At 46.3% G+C, this 13,866-nt stretch overlaps 2 protein-coding genes across 2 annotated transcripts; one reads left to right on the forward strand and one right to left on the reverse strand.

Moving 5' to 3' along the window:
• Nucleotides 1-713: 713 nt before the first annotated feature.
• gde1 (glycerophosphodiester phosphodiesterase 1) lies at nt 714-3,666 on the forward strand. The gene is made up of 6 exons (XM_028973947.1): nt 714-1,067; nt 1,510-1,685; nt 1,863-1,968; nt 2,080-2,172; nt 2,281-2,492; nt 2,870-3,666. The coding sequence occupies exons 1-6, from the start codon at nt 807-809 to the stop codon at nt 3,015-3,017; spliced, it is 996 nt and encodes a 331-aa protein (XP_028829780.1). The 5' UTR covers nt 714-806; the 3' UTR covers nt 3,018-3,666.
• Nucleotides 3,667-3,846: 180 nt separating this feature from the next.
• Nucleotides 3,847-13,479, reverse strand: slx4 (SLX4 structure-specific endonuclease subunit homolog (S. cerevisiae)). Its single transcript, XM_028975015.1, has 13 exons — nt 12,793-13,479; nt 12,561-12,720; nt 11,711-11,929; nt 11,099-11,301; nt 10,002-10,309; nt 9,694-9,913; nt 8,966-9,036; nt 8,603-8,749; nt 7,918-8,087; nt 5,701-7,784; nt 5,091-5,190; nt 4,606-4,881; nt 3,847-4,442 (listed from the first exon to the last, which is right to left on the reverse strand). The coding sequence occupies exons 1-13, from the start codon at nt 13,124-13,126 to the stop codon at nt 4,064-4,066; spliced, it is 4,671 nt and encodes a 1,556-aa protein (XP_028830848.1). The 5' UTR covers nt 13,127-13,479; the 3' UTR covers nt 3,847-4,063.
• Between the last annotated feature and the right edge of the window lie 387 nt (nt 13,480-13,866).

The raw sequence follows: 13,866 nt of genomic DNA on the forward strand, positions 1-13,866 counted from the left end.
GAAATAGCGGGCTTCTACTAACAGTTATGTTGTTAATTGACATAAATGTAATGTAAAGGGTAACAAAAAAAAAGTATTTTATGACCTCTGGTGGACATAACTGGGAATTAAATAACAACAAACAAAAGGAATCAGATACCAAACAGCAACAACTCAGAACTTGAGTATTCTGAGAAAACTGCTCAGAGACGTGACGTCATCAACCAGTTCAGAAAGTTCGCACTTTACCAAATTATTTGTGAGTAAAAAGAAAACGTTACGAAAGTTTGACGTTCGGCCGGGAGCAGCATTGTATTTAAACCATCATATCCCGGAAGCATAAGAATATGTGATAGGGTATATATGTGATTTATTTGAAGACCGATTTTGCACAATAATACATATTATTCATAGGCAGCCAGCTAATCGGTGTCACGTGGGAAAGGTGTTGATTCAGGTTCCTTCACCGCAAAGCTGTCAGTGCGCCGCGACTGACAGTGCGCCGTAACACACTCCCCTATGAACCAGAAGACCCGGGTTCGAATCCCACTTACTACCATTGTGTCCCTGAGCAAGACACTTAACCCTAAGTTGCTCCAGGGAGACTGTCCCTGTAACTGATTGTAAGTTGCTCTGGATAAGGGCGTCTGATAAATGCTGTAAATGACTGGCGACTCTAATTTTGAACAGGTTCGTGAGGAGGTCACGTGTTCCGCGGCCGCGCGTCACGTGACGCCCCTGCGGCTGCCTGCACCGGAAGCGGCGCGGGAGCCTCTGGATGAGCTCTGCGCATCATCCTCGGCGTCTGCAGCTCCGTCGTCGTCGGCATGTTGCAGCTCGGGGACGGCCTCGCCTGCTGCTCGGCGGTGTTCGTCGCCGTTCTCCTGGTGTCGCGGAGCGCGGTGTGGCCCGCCGCCGTCACCGCGTCCCTCTACGTGCTCGTGGCGACGTTCCGCTTCCCCCAGGTGCCGGCCGGTCGCGCACAGCAGGTGCTGCGGCCTTCGAGGCTGAGCGCCGGCGTTTCGGTGATCGCGCACCGGGGTGGAGGGCACGATGCCCCGGAGAACACGATCGCAGCTATTCGCGAGGTGGGTCACGGCTGTGACATTTACATTTACATTTAAGGCATTTGGCAGACTTACAATCAGTATTTTACAGGGACAGTCCCTCCTGGAGCAACTAAGGGTTAAGTGTCTTGCTCAGGGACACAATGGTAGTCAGTGGGATTTGAACCTGGGTCTTCTGGTTCATAGGCGAGTGTGTTAACCACTGGGCTACTACCACCCTGGTGACTCCAGGCGACTGTGCTGTCACCGGTCACCTGTTCTCTAATAGGCATAAAGAAAAGCGAGTGCTTTAATGGGCGCCCTTATAGTGGAGAAGCGCGATAAAAGTACACAATAAGGTTCTTTTATAATATTTGCTGACATTACGAAATGCCACCAGATCATGAGTCATAAAGGGTGGCAGTTGTAAGGCATGTCCAGTGTTTGGTGGCCGTTGTGACACTGTAGCGTTGTTCCTGTCCAGGCGAGCCAAAATGGAGCAGCAGCTGTGGAGCTGGACCTGGAGTTCACAGCGGATGGAGTTCCAGTATTAATGCACGACGAGACCGTGGACCGCACCACCAACGGATCAGGAGCGTTGAGCAAACTGCGCTTCTCGGAACTCAGCCAGCTGGATGCTGCGGCCAAACACAGACTCAGGTGACGCATTTATGAAGATGAAGAGCATCTTTCATGTTTTGGTCCATCCCAAACCTTCTTCTAGGTTCCCAGTCCAGATCCTGGTGCCCCCTGGTGGAGTGTTTTGGCCTCATTTGGTTTATGCAATGGTTGGACCGAAAACTTGCCTGACTAATCTTGTCTGCCACATACATCTAGTGATAAATTCCGTGGGGCGAAGATCCCCACTCTACATGAGGCCGTGGAGGAATGCATTAAGCTCCAGTTGATCATCTACTTTGATGTCAAAGGTCATCCAGATGAGGTACATCACTGGGCCTCCTGTGAATATTCTGCCATTGGTTTTCAAAATGATTAAAAGCCACAAAGCCTTTTCTTTTCCTGTCACAATCATATTTTCATAATGCTTCTTCAGGCGGCTACTGCTTTGAAGAAGCTCTATGAGAAGCACCCAGTACTCTACAACAGTAGCATTGTTTGCTCCTTTGAGCCGAAAGTCATCTACAGGGTAAGACATTGCACTGAACAACCAGGTTTATGGAAAATATTATGCAAGTAATAATAAATAAAGGATGGTATTAATCTTGGTAACATCTTAATTTTCTCCGCGTCCCAGATGAGGCAGGCTGACCCTGCGGTGGTGACTGCTCTAACACACCGGCCATGGAGCCTTAGCCACTTTGGTGACGGGACGCCAAGGTTCTCCTCTCTGTGGAAGAAGAGCTTCTACCAGGTTTTGGATGTGCTGCTGGACTGGGCGCACCACCACGTACTTTGGAACCTCTGCGGTGTGTCGGCCTTCCTGGTCCAGAAGAACTTTGTCTCAATGTGAGTGCTACGTGGCAGCATCACAAATGAAACAATTCCTCATTCCTTATGTACTCTGAACAATGTTTATTTGCTGCTGTTTTATTAACCCTGATGAGCTAGAAATATTTATATTTAGCAGACACTCTTATACAGAGCGACTTACAATCAGTAGTTACAGGGACAGTCCCCCTGGAGACACTCAAGTGTCTTGCTCAGGGACACAGTGGTAGATTAATTTCTGATTAGTATTGACACCTTCAAATTCCTAATTGTCAGTAATCCAATATGCATTTTTTTATTGTTCAAATTAGTTTAAAATATACATTTTGTCTCGTTAATTATATCTTGTCTTGCACAATTTACGTTTCTCACGAAACTTTGTCTTTCCCTGACAGAGACTATGTGCAATATTGGGCAAATCGGGGCGTGGAGGTTGTGGCCTGGACAACCAACTCTGCTGTGGAGAAGCAGTACTTCCAGTCACTGCTCAAGATCAACTACATCACCGATAGCTTGAAGGAAGATTGCAGTCCACACTACTGAAATGCTCAAGTGCCAAGGAACATCCTGTACACGTTTGCTGCAGAAGGGCATAATGGTGTAAAAAAAAAAAAAAAAAATCATCCCTGCAGTGAAATGAAATGGAAATCGGAATATCGTCTGTACTGTAACTCACAGGTGCACTCAGTCGTACTTGACACTAATGTGTAAAACGTTAAATGATTTTTATATTTCTGTATGTGTGGTGCCAGGAGCATTTCAGATTAAGCGTAATTGACCGTGTGAATGTATTATTTAAGAACGAAACCTCTTAGGATGTTGTAATAGTAGATAACTTCTAGTTCTCAGTTTAAGGCTTTTTTTATTATTATTATTATTTATTTCAGCCTTTACTATGACTGTGGGTGCATAGAATATTCAACTGTGAACCCTGTCACAAGATAAAGGATGAACAGCAATAAATGGAAGAAACTGAATAGCTGCTGCAAGTGAAACCGTTCCTGAAACAAAAAAGGGTATTTTATCAATAACTACCATCCACGTAGAATCTCGTCATTGCTTTGTTTCAGTAAATTATTTTTAAAATGTATGCAATAGACATAATCTCCATAATATATTTAATGAAAAATGAAATGGGTATGTGTTAATTATGTGAATTTTTGCATTCATTATTAAAATCATTTTCATTTGAGTTGCTTTTGTACTTATTCTTTAAAGACTCAATGCCATTCCACTAAGCCGCGTAGTTGTCAAATTTCAAAAAGTTCTATTCAGCAGCATTTTTGAAAGGATGTATTTAGCTCTCTTTATATTAGAGCAATAAAGATTTTATTTGTGGTGAGCATGTTGCCAATACATTTCAGCACAATATTGTCTTTTTTTTATAGTAATAAAATTCTCATTAACAATGTTAAAAGTTAATTTTTTGTACATCAAATAACATTTCAAAGACATAAAAAAAAACATTCCATTATCATTTTTACAACATAAAATTCAACAGCTTGAATTCATTTATTAGCTTCCATTTCAAGCTTCAGATGACACCGTGAAATGTCTCTGTCATCGTGTGTTTCTCTGGATCTTCCCAGTCAGGGATTTTGGGCTGCAGCCTTTCTCCGGCCCCTTCCTCTCGTAGCGCCCTTCGCAGGTCGATTAGTGCCAGCGCCCCTCCTGCGCACGGGCGCGCTCTGCCCGGCTCTGGCCGTGGTGAAGGTGATGCACTGCGAGTCCAGGAAATCCAGCAGCTTCGCGGCGCCCAGGCGGATGCCAGCAGCCTTGAGCTGAGCCTGCAGCTGCGACAGCACCAGAGGCCGGTACTGCAGCACGCGGCCGTACAGCTCTGGGTCGGACAGGATGAAGCTGCGAACGGCTTTCAGCTTGTCCGCGTGCCGAGTGGCGGCCTGCGACAAGGTAATGCCCTCCTCGTCTCCCGAAGAGTCTTCAGTCAGGGGCAGCTCCGGGTTCGACCTGAGACGAGCAATCAGAAAGACGGCATTCCGTAACCAAGGGCAGCAAGTACTGTCTTCGTAAATAAATAGAATATTTACAGTGTTCGTTCTGTGATTACTCTTCAAAAACGCATACTGTTCCTGAGTATAGATCACATACACAAACACATAAAAACCCTGACCTCTGAGTGTCGTCACTGGTGCTAGATCCTTGGGAGACTGACAGAGTCTCTGTGTCACCTTGGCCGAGACCCTGTCCCTGGGAGGACGTGGCCGAGGGAGCCTGAGGCTGTTTGAGGAGCTGTGGTCGAGTTGGAGACAGAGGCAGAGCAGAACAGCCCAGCGTGGCTGCTGCTTCTTCCTCCTCGGAGTCAGACGTGAGCACTTGGTGTGTGTACTGGTGGATCTCCTTCAGTTTCAGCACCATCTGGCGTTTGGGTAAGGGACGAACCCCAAACCTGCAAAGACACACACTGGTGAGATTGCTACAGAAACCGAGAAATCAGAGAAAAAAAAAAAAAATTAAAAATTCCCAGTAATTCCAGAGATGTGATTCATAATACTGACCGATATAACAGATCATTTCCACAGTGATGAAGCTCAGAAAAATCCCATGGTCATCTGTTGGTTCACATTCATCAAAAAAAAACAAAACCTTCCTCCATACCTGTTTAATCTATTCTTCAGCTCAGGGGTTTCCATGACAGAGTAGTTTGGCATGGGCGTGATGGACACCAGAGGGCCCAGGTCCTTCCTGTGAGATGCCACTGTTTACGTTAAAAACAAGAAAAAAATGATTAAATGAGCTAAAAGGGAATTTTAACCAAACCTCAAAATCTTTTAAAGGGCCGGATTATACAGAGCACTACACTTGTGGGCAGAGTGAGGATAATCATGGCACAAACTGGTTGTACACCGGGAGTCTCTGAGTCTGTTTACAGCATTTATCAAACGCCCTTATCCAGATCGACTTACAATCAGTAGTTACAGAGGACAGTCCCCCTGGAGCAACTTAGGGTTAAGTGTCTTGCTCAGGGACACAATGGTAGTAAGTGGGATTTGAACCTGGGTCTTCTGGCTCATAGGCGAGTTTGTTACCCACTAGGCTACTACCACCCCCTCTTATTCTTATTCTGTTCTTATTCTTAATATCTACAATGTACAGTTACTAGCCTCATGTGCTGTGTGTTTGACTGCAGTACTATAATAATTGTGCATGATGGCGGTATTTGAACCTCTGTTCTAGAAAAATCCTGCTTCCTGCATTAAGTCGGTACCTGGAGTCCGAAGCTGTGCCACTCTTTTTGCTGGCGCAACCTGCTGCAGCCTCTGAGAAAGAGGAGCTGACGCTTCCTCCTCTTCTTCCCAGTCATTCCAGATCTTGGAGTTGAGCAGGCTACTGCTCAACTGGCCAGAGGGGTCTTTGGTGGCGGTCTGTGGTGAAGGGTGCGCTGGATTTGTGTGGCTCGGTGGGCTTGATGGAGAGGGGCTGGAATGACCGCTAACATTTAGGGTGAAGTGCAGACGTTCTTCAACCTCTTGGCAGGGCGCGTCCAGACCCCATGAGTCATTAAACGCCATGGGCGGCTCATCGTAAAAACAGACGCTCTGCTGTGGAAAGTCTTCAGCCTCCTCTTCATCCGTGGAGCTTTTAGTTTTACTTTTATCAAACAACGACCTTTTCTCCCCCTCCATTTGCTCTATCCTCTCAGTCTTCTCTGTCTGGAGGTCAAGGCTTTTTGATGAAGTCCTGCTGAAGCCTTCCAGCTCTTGTGTCCCTGTTCGTTCTGGGCTAGATGCAGAGGAGCTGCTCCTCTCTGCTTTACTGAAGTGGGAGGATCCCAGAGGACAACTCAAAGACGCTTCTGACCCTGAATGCAGAGGAGTGCTGCTGGTAGGTTGGGAGAAATGATGGATGGTGCCTCCCAGATGGACCATTCTGGAAGGTGTCAGATGAGCAGATGAATCTACCCCCAAAGTTCTAGCAATTCTAGACTGGGTCAGAGAACAAGCTGCTTTGTGGTTCAAAGCCATGTCTGATTGACATGGACTGGTTCTGAGGAGGCAGCTGTTGGATTTCAGAGCTCCAGGAACTGACGATGAGGAAGATGAAGAGCTTGACATGGTGAAGAGCTGTTTGCGGCGCATGCTCTGGTGATCTGCAGCAAGGCTTGTCTGAATGGTACCTGACTTGTTGGAGAGAACTGGTGTGGCTGGGATCAACCAGGACACCTTGTCTGAGGTGTCCAGTTGGCCTGAGTGGTCTCTGCTCTCCTCAAACCAGAGGCTGGTACTGGGAGACTCAACATGGACAGTCTGCACCCTTGGAGTAGTGGTTTTGGAGTCAGACTGAGAGAGCTGGGACATCCCCTTCAAAGTGTTGAAGCCTTTTGCATCTTCTGAATCTCGGATGGAGGTAAATGCTTGCAAAGACGAAGGTTGCTGAAGCACACAGCGGTCGTCAGGGGCAACGTTCTCCTCATCACTAGAGTCAGAAATCACCATGAACTGCTGGCCTGTGGTGCAAGTCCTTTTCCCAGTGGCAAGTCCTTTTACTTGCAGATCTTTTGTCTGTGGAAAATATACATCAACGGACACCTCAGGAAGTAAGGGGGGGCTGATGGACAAGTCAATGGTTTCATCCTCTACAGCCTGCAAAACAGCATCCTGCTGTGGTCTGAGATGTTTGCTGGTTGGGTGAGTTGGACTGCCACGAGGGCTTCCTGCATTGGCTATCTGAGAAGGTTCCTTGAATTCCCCATAGGATTGAGAGAACAGCCAGCTGTAGCCCCTGTTTGGAGTTGCAGCCACTTCCAAGTGGGGAGAAATGTGCCCCTCGCCCAGTTCTTCTGTCCTTGTCTCACTTCTCCTTGAATCATGACGATCAGCCACTGTAGGACAGTCAGGTATTTCTTCAGCAGAGCTCTCCTCTGGTCCACAATCACAAATATCAGCCACTGTAGGACAGTCAGGTGTTTCTTCATCGCAGTTGTCCTCCTCATTTTTGCTGTATGTCTCTTGATCTTCTGGCTCAGATCTTTTCTGAGTAGCAGCAAACTCGTAGATCTCCTCCAGCTCCTCTTCATCAACATGGTCCTCCTTTCCTTTGCCCTCCCCTTCATGTCCATCTTCCTTCATACCTTCATTTTGTTCTCTTCTTTCTGACTCCTCCTCATCAGAATCATCTGTATCTTCTTCATGGTTCCACATGGAGCGCAGCAGTTTCAGGAAATTTTGTTCTGCCTGGGCGTCGTTCTGCTCCTCCTCTTCATCCCACGCCTCATCCTCTTGGTTCATGTCCTCCGTCTCCTCCCCCCTTATGTACAACTCACACTGCTCCTGCAGCTCGTCCAAGCAAAATCTGTGAGAATACAACATAAACAACCTCTTCAGAATTCATGGACGACAACTCTTGTAGGTTGGTGGCAGGTAGAGTGAATCATCACCCTCTGTCTGACATTCAAAGCACTGTTCTGAAGGCCAGAAATGCTGACCTGGTTGCTAGGTCTTGAAGAATTGGTGCCAGTGTGGGTGTTAGCAGACAGTGGGAAGTGTAGAGGTACTGAAGCAGGGCCAGCAGTGCATCAGAAGGAACATTTCCCATTAACACCCGCTGAGCAGAGGGCATCCCATCCTCCTGCACACCAAAGCCACTGGTATGCACCTGTGCAGAGACAGAAACAAAGAAGAATTCACCTGCGCATAAATACAACAAATAGAAATAAATATTCCAGTATGAAACATAATGGCTGCGAAATCTAAAATCTCAGCAGTCTTAAAAATTAACAAATTTAAACAGGAATTACAGAATTAAAAACAGTGACTGTGTAATATGAGGAAAGTCTTCCATAATTAAATAATACATTTGACATAGTATTATTTGCCTTACAAATGGGAATTCTGAAAATAATTGTTTCATGTTTCATCAGTTTTTATTAAAAAAAATATTTGCAAACTGAATAAATCCACATCCTGGTCTGGAACCTTTGTGCAGCATACATGCTATATACTGTATATCATATTGTCGATCCTGTTATGATGTATCTTCGTAGAACATGTACACAGTTTATTTTAATGTATTAAAACATTTTAATTGTAGTAATTATATATGTTTTACCTACTCTATAATGAGAAAAGGTTTGTGTTGAATTTGGGTGCATCCGCTCTACATGCACTAACCAGCTCAGCCAGCAGGGGGCATCGAGAATACAAAATGAAGGAATGGGCAAAGAAGACATCCCCGCTGTCCACCTGCAGCTGGACATCACTCAGCTGAGGATTGTTCGCCATTGACCCCAGGTCTGCAGACAGCCTGGAAAGGGACTTCTGCAACACAAAAATCAAGGTTAGGGATGGGAGTGAAAACATCAGGCCAAATCCAATAAGATCAACACAAAAATCTGTTCACATGGAAAGAAGCACAACATACACACAAACATAGTTGTAACTGCTGGTCACAACTCATATAGATAAAGACAACCCAGTCCTGATTGTGGAGGTGAACTCCAGCGATGAGGAGAGGGGCAGCCGAGGGTTACTCACGAAGCTCTCAGCATGTTTCTTGGGCTTTGAGGGAGCCGCGATGAAGCCACTGAGGCTGAAGGAATGTTGTTCTGTAAAGAAACTGTGCTTTTACCATACGATATACATCACATTTTCAGGAAAACATATACTTAACCATGACACTGACTATACATGGATAAACTGGGCTATCAAAAAAAAAAAAAAAAACTTGCATCCACACCCATTCTTACTTATCATACCCATACAAATCTGCTCATAATCCTGAAGATCAATAGCTTTTTAAAGATATTTTCCATTTATATTAAGACCACAAAGCAACTGTATGAGTGTCTTAGATATTAAAAGTTAATATCATCCATAGGGGGCAGTGGTGGCCTAGCGGTTAAGGAAGTGGCCCTGTAATCAGAAGGTTGCCGGTTCGATTCCCGATCCGCCAAGGTGCCACTGAGCAAAGCACTGTCCCCACACGCTGCTCCCCGGGAGCTTGTCATGGCTGCCCACTGCTCACTCAGGGTGATGGGTTAAATGCAGAGGACAAATTTTACTGTGTGCATCGTGTGCTGTGCTGCTGTGTATCACATGTGACAATCACTTCAGTTCACTTCACTTAATAGTAGAAGAAACGATGCAAATGTTGAGCATATAAATGTTCAATTTTGAACATTTATGAAGCAGCATGTGTGGGCTTGTGAGCTAATGTGTGCTTGTGGACATTTAAACAGACAGTGATATTCTGTGGGACTCACCAGGAGCGCCGTCGGACTCCCCGACTGGTGGACCCCGGTCAGCAGCCTCCAGCACATTGGACAATCTCTGACTGCCCTGCACAGTGGTTGATGATGACTGGGAGCATGTCTGCAACTGGGGCTCTGAACCACAGTCTGAGAGACTAGAAGTGGGTGGCAGGAAGGGGGAATCAAACCGCAGCGTTGCTGGGGACTGCACAGCACAGGGTAAAGGGGCGTTCTGGGAGGACCAAACATCAAAAGTGTGAAAGATGTGGTTCAAAACCAGTGCATTTCTGCATTATCTGTAAGACAGACAGCACACTCACCAGTGTGTTCACCCAGGGCTGGATGAAGGCCTGGAGCTCAGGTGCGTAGAATTCATGCATATTGTGGGCATCAGCTGCAGGGAGTGCCGTCTTGTGCCACAGGGGGGCAGCGTCGCTGCCTGCAGACGAGGGCAGCAGGGCGTTGGTGGCCAAAATGATGTTAGCAGGTGGCGTGGGAGCCCGAGGGCACAGCAGGATGAGGGCAACCCGCTCCTGCTGACGTCTCAGGGCTTCTTCCAGGCTCTGTCTCAGGAGCAGGGGAGGGGGGACGTCGACAGCACCCTTCTTTGTTCTCTTCTTCCCTTTACCTAAAAGTCATTTATAAGTACATATAGCCATATACAGTATATACATTTACCTTATACATTTACAGCATTTACCATATGCCTTATCCAGAGTGACTTACAATCAGTAGTTACAGGGACAGTCCCCCCGGAGCGACTCAGGGTTAAGTGTCTTGCTCAGGGACACAATGGTAGTAAGTGGGATTTGAACCTGGGTCTTCTGGTTCATAAGCGAGTGTGTTACCCACTAGGCTACTACCACCTACACACAGTGGCAGCGGTGGCCTAGTGGGTAAGGAAGCTGACTTGTAACCGAGAGGTTGTGGGATCAATCTCAGGAAACATTTTGCTGTTTCCTTTCTAGATTTTTACCCCAGAACCCCCCCAAAATAAATAAATAAATACACTGTTTTATTATTAGCATGATTACGTGTAGGACAGGGGAGAAAGTTACATATTATTATTATTATTATGACCGTCCAGGAGTTACTACTACTTAATAGGCTTTGCTACGCAGCAGATAAATGCATGTGGTATGTTCCTTTCATATTAAAACACATTAATACCAACTACTTTTAAAAATACTGGAAAGCTACACTTCCTCAGTTTGTAGTGCCCCCTGGATGCATGGCGCCCTTTGCCTATATTGTCTACGCCACAGGCCGGCCCTGCTCTTTCCTGAACAACCCACACACTGCTCCCCGGGTGCCTGTCATGGCTGCCCACAGCTCACTCAGGGTGATGGGTTAAATGCAGAGGTGTGCTGTGCTGCTGTGTATCACATGTGACAATCGCCGAGTGGTTAAACGTTACCTGGTACCGATTTGGCCTGTAAGGCTGGTCCAGCATCAGGCTGAAGATCCGTCCCTTCGAACAGACCTCCTCGCTCCTTACGCTCCTGTTCTACTAGAGAGCGTGAGAGGGCCAGGGCCACCATGGTGTCTTCATCAAGGGGCTCGGCCTTCCTTCCATGTTTCTTTTTCTTATTATTCTTCTTTTGTCCTTTGGCTTGAGTTCTGTTAAAAACAAAATACTTTTATTTCAGAAAATGACACTGGACAGTTCTGAGTGGCTGTTTTTGCCATTTATTTGGTCTACACTTTTTTGTAAAGCCATTGTGACAACGTGAATAATGTGGTATCTTATGATATTTTTTATCATATACATTACAACTGAATCACAGTATGCTGACAATCCTAAATAAAGTTCTGAATATTATTGAATATTAAATATTTAGAAATTAACATGGAATTTTGATATAAACTACCTCTCATTACCTGCACACATAAACACCTATTTGCCAACACATTTCACTTATTTTGATTCTTATAGTTTGTACAAACTAATGTTTTGTTTTTTTTTTCCTGCCCTGACATGAAATTAGTGCTTTTCAGAGAAAATTTGGGAGATACTGCAGTCACTCACTGTGGGTCAGTTGCCCCCTCACCCGTGACCTCAGGGGTCTGTTTCTGCAGAGCCTGGAGCAGGACGGCTGTGGGCACTCCCATTTCGGCAGAGCACTGTTTCACATGCTTAGCGCGGCTCTTGAGGGACTTGAAGGATTTTCCGCAGATGGGACATTCATGGACCACGGGTCGAGAATGAGGAGCAGGGATGCCGCTGCCCTCACTCTCATCCAGGCACCTTTTGGGAAAAAGAGTCAGCTTGTGCTTTCCAGCTGCCAATTCCATTCACACAGCAGACAAAATGCAGAAACCAGGAACCCAGCATTATAGCCTGAAGATACCCTTAAAAACCCTGAGCAGTAAGTGTAAGGAACAATAATAAATAGATATTTTGCACACATGCACAACTCTTTCGGTTGTCTGGTATTAAATTACTGATTTAATTCATTAAAATACCCAAATAATCACAGAGTTTATTAAATTAATCTCTAATTCTGTGCACTGGTCGAAACATGAAAATTTTTAATGATGAAATTCACAGAATTTAGGTATTTAGGTAATTTCTTGGCAGTGGTGGCCTAGCGGTTAAGGAAGCGGCCCCGTAATCAGAAGGTTGCCAGTTCGAATACCGTGCCACCAAGGTGCCACTGAACAAAGTATCGTCCCCACAAAGTGCTCCCCAGGTACCTGTCATGGCTGCCCACTGCTCACCAAGGGTTCTGGTTAAAAGCAGAGGACACATTTCATTGTGTCACCGTGTGCTGTGCTGTACATCCTATGCACTTCCTGTTATGCCGTGTATTTGATTCCCTGACACGTACCATATTTCCACTCTATGACAGTAGAGTAAAATATAGAACAGACCAGACCTGTTGATGTGCTGTGCCCGGAGTTGTGGGGTCATAGCTGACAGGTCCCTCTGGCAAAGCTGGCAGAGGAACGGGCCACCAGACTCGTCTGCCTCGCTGTCCAGCTCTCGCTGCAGCCGGAGGGCCAGCTCCTCGTCCCCACCCGTGTCACCGGTAGGCTCTACACATGCACGAAGAAGGTTGAGAAAAGAAAACGCACCGATTGTAACAATGCAATGGGGTCAACACGAACCTTCACGCCGCTGCAGCACAGACGCAGGGTAAGGGTCAGGGGTCAGGGCGGTGGGGTCCTGGCGCTGCAGCCTCTGTGGACTGAGCCATCTGAATTGCTGCATTTTGCTGCACACGATATCTGCAACTGTTCTCTCCTGTTCCACCTCCCTGTCTGCAGAACCTGTCGTGACGACATCATCCTTTCTCCGTCTCCTCTTTACCGGGAGCGGGTTCTGGGGGGGACACTGGGTTTCGGGCTCCTTCTCTTCTCCGGAATCGCCCGCTTTCTTCCGCACCTTCCGTTTCAGGAGCCTGGAACAGAGGTCCGCGAAGTCCTGGTCCGAGTCATCCATATTTCAGACAACTAATCCACACAAAGGCTCTTCTAGCGCACAGCCACGGTGGGTGTCCGGACCCCAGGCACGCAAGCAACGAATGAAGACAGCACAGCTCATCAGGAATCTAATGAGCATTGCTGCGTCTGACGACCACGCTGTACAGTTCATGTGGAACAAGTGTCGGATGTTTAAATTATTTCAAATTCATTCATAACGCGGCGCTCGCCCTCTTGGGTGCCCATGTAATGTTTGTGAGGTGGGGCTGATGTTACATAATAAGCAAATACCGGTTAATAATAAAAAAAATATCATTTGAACAGGTCAGCCAGCCACACGGTAACAGCAGTCCAAAACGTCCGCCACTTCGCTTCCCGTTTCCGGTGGCGTCACACGTGTGCGCATGCGCAACACAACGTTACCGGATTCCGTCCAAGTGATCCGAGTCTTTTGAATCGTTCACCATGAGGATTCGAATCAACCAATCGAATCCGCAAACAACCATTACTGATGCTTTATACAAAAAAAACTAGTGTGTGAGAGTGAGTGCTGCTGTGACGTCACCGAGTCGCTTTAATTTGTGAGGAGCAGTATTTATATTTCATTTGGAACGTGGTAAAGAAATAGAACAGCGAAAATATCAATACCATTGTGCTAGTGTCGATCCAATACTGACACCAACTTGGTATCGATACTATCCTTATTTGGGATCGATCCGCACATCGGAACTGAATAACAGAACATCATGTATTTCTTAC

Source organism: Denticeps clupeoides, chromosome 3 (assembly GCF_900700375.1).
Source record: "Denticeps clupeoides chromosome 3, fDenClu1.1, whole genome shotgun sequence".
Lineage (NCBI taxonomy): Eukaryota > Metazoa > Chordata > Actinopteri > Clupeiformes > Denticipitidae > Denticeps > Denticeps clupeoides.